Here is a 2,408-nt window from a genome sequence, read left to right on the forward strand (position 1 = left end):
GTAAATCGTGTATTTATTTAAAGTATCCTCCAGGCCACCCAAGAAGGATGGGCCCTGCTGAGTCTGGTTCCTCTCAAGGTTTCTTCCTGTAATTTTCAGGGAGTTTTTCCTTGCCACAGTCGCCCTCAGCTTGCTCAACAGGGGTTTTTGTATCTGTTGGTCCTGGATTTTGTAAAGTTGCTTTGAGACAATGTATATTGTAAAAAGCGCTATAGAAATAAAGTTGACTTGACTTGACTTGACTTGTCTTATATTACATTATATTTTTTAAGAGGTGCAAAAAAACTAAAAGTGGCAAATTTACAAGAATAAAATAAGTGTGTTTTGCAAAGCTTTGACCTTCAACTGCAGTAGCCAGTTTACAAATTAAAATCTGATATGCTGTGTAAACAACCATGTTATCTACATTTCAACAGATCTCAAGACCTTATCCACCATGGCCAAACTGGAAGACTGGGTCTCTGATCCTGAAAACAACCAAAAACTGATCTATGACCTGGAGAAGAAGCTCAAACAGCTTGTATTTTTTTGTATTGTCAAAGCTTACATTAGTATATATAAATATTTGAAAAAAGAACAAGTATATACATAAAAAAAATGGTAAGAAAATATTCATTATGTAATAAAACAATTGTTCACACAAAAAGAGAGAAAATATTACTGTGTGTAGCTGAGGAGGGAATATCATTTGGGGGATTGTGGGGAAATTAAAGGGGGGAAACTTTGTTTGATCTCTTGTTGCAGATCCTCTTCATGGTCTGCCAGGATCTTCTGAAGAATCCCAGGATCTGGTCCTTCTTCTTCTTCATCTTTTCTGCAGTGCCTTTGGATGAGAGAAGAAGAATGAAACACGGTTTGGTGATGATGGTTTGATGAAGAACTGGATGTAGAGCCGTTACTCACAGATTGCTTCTTTAGCTGGAGCTTCAGCGGGCAGCTTCTTTACCGGCTGAACCAGGATCTTCCTGCAGGTTGGATCGATTTCTGGTATCGGGTCAGTCATGGTGGATTTCTCACTCTTCTCCTTTTGACCAAAAGTGTCCTTGATCTCATCCAGGACAGAGTTGGTCCGCTGACAGGAGGCCACATTAAGCTCCTTTGACATGATGCTGATGGTGGACTCAGCGTCCCTGACCTTCTGGTCCTTATTTTGAGGGACGTTGGTCACCTCGATCTTATCCAGGACGGAGTCGGTCAGCTGACAGGAGGCCACATTAAGCTCTTCTGACATGATGCTGATGGTGGACTCAGCGTCCCCAACCTTCTCGTCCTTATTTTGGGGGACGTTGGTCACCTCGTCCTCATCCAGGATGGAGTCGGTCAGCAGGGAGGAGGCCACATTAAGCTCCTCTGACATGATGCTGATGGTGGACTTAGTGACCCCAACCTTCTCTTCCACACTATTGGGCAGGTGGATGTAGGCGCTCCCCAGTGAGTCCTGGACCTGCTTGGTAACGATCTCCATGTTTGATCTCTTGTTGAAGATCCTCTTCATGGTCTGCCAGGATCTTCTGAAGAATCCCAGGATCTGGTCCTTCTTCTTCTTCTTCATCTTTTCTGCAGTGCCTTTGGATGAGAGAAGAAGAATGAAACACGGTTTGGTGATGATGGTTTGATGAAGAACTGGATGTAGAGCCGTTACTCACAGATTGCTTCTTTAGCTGGAGCTTCAGCGGGCAGCTTCTTTACCGGCTGAACCAGGATCTTCCTGCAGGTTGGATCGATTTCTAGTATCGTGTCAGTCATGGTGGATTTCTCACTCTTCTCCTTTTGACCAAAAGTGTCCTTGATCTCATCCAGGACAGAGTTGGTCCGCTGACAGGAGGCCACATTAAGCTCCTTTGACATGATGCTGATGGTGGACCCAGCGCTCCTGACCTTCTGGTCCTTATTTTGGGGGACGTTGGTCACCTCGATCTTATCCAGGACAGAGTCGGTCAGCTGACAGGAGGCCACATTAAGCTCCTTTGACATGATGCTGATGGTGGACTCAGCGCCCCCGACCTTCTCGTCTTTATTTTGAGGGACGTTGATCACCTCGATCTTATCCAGGACGGAGTCGGTCAGCTGACAGGAGGGCACATTAAGCTCCTCTGACATGATGCTGATGGTGGACTCAGCGCTCCCGACCTTCTCGTCCTTATTTTGAGGGACGTTGGTCACCTTGATCTTATCCAGGACAGAGTTGGTCCGCTGACAGGAGGGCACATTAAGCTCCTCTGACATGATGCTGATGGTGGACTCAGCGCCCCCGACCTTCTCGTCCTTATTTTGAGGGACGTTGGTCACCTCGATCTTATCCAGGACAGAGTTGGTCCGCTGACAGGAGGCCACATTAAGCTCTTCTGACATGATGCTGATGGTGGACTCAGCGCCCCCGACCTTCTCGTCCTTATTTTGAGGGACGT

General features: G+C 46.1%; 1 protein-coding gene across 1 annotated transcript; it reads right to left on the bottom strand.

Moving 5' to 3' along the window:
* Nucleotides 1–606: 606 nt before the first annotated feature.
* Nucleotides 607–1,560, bottom strand: LOC134308109 (uncharacterized). Its single transcript, XM_062990646.1, has 2 exons — nucleotides 904–1,560; nucleotides 607–823 (listed from the first exon to the last, which is right to left on the bottom strand). The coding sequence occupies exons 1-2, from the start codon at nucleotides 1,550–1,552 to the stop codon at nucleotides 708–710; spliced, it is 765 nt and encodes a 254-aa protein (XP_062846716.1). The 5' UTR covers nucleotides 1,553–1,560; the 3' UTR covers nucleotides 607–707.
* Nucleotides 1,561–2,408: the final 848 nt, after the last annotated feature.

Source organism: Trichomycterus rosablanca, unplaced genomic scaffold (assembly GCF_030014385.1).
Source record: "Trichomycterus rosablanca isolate fTriRos1 unplaced genomic scaffold, fTriRos1.hap1 scaffold_41, whole genome shotgun sequence".
In the NCBI taxonomy this organism is placed as follows: Eukaryota; Metazoa; Chordata; class Actinopteri; order Siluriformes; family Trichomycteridae; genus Trichomycterus; species Trichomycterus rosablanca.

Excerpts from the sequence above, each read along its gene's own strand:
- LOC134308109 (XM_062990646.1), bottom strand. The coding sequence starts at position 1,552 with ATGAAGAAGAAGAAGAAGGACCAGATCCTGGGATTCTTCAGAAGATCC. Across the intron at positions 824-903 it reads TCCAGCTAAAGAAGCAATCT|GCACTGCAGAAAAGATGAAG; the intron begins GTGAGTAACGGC and ends TCTCATCCAAAG.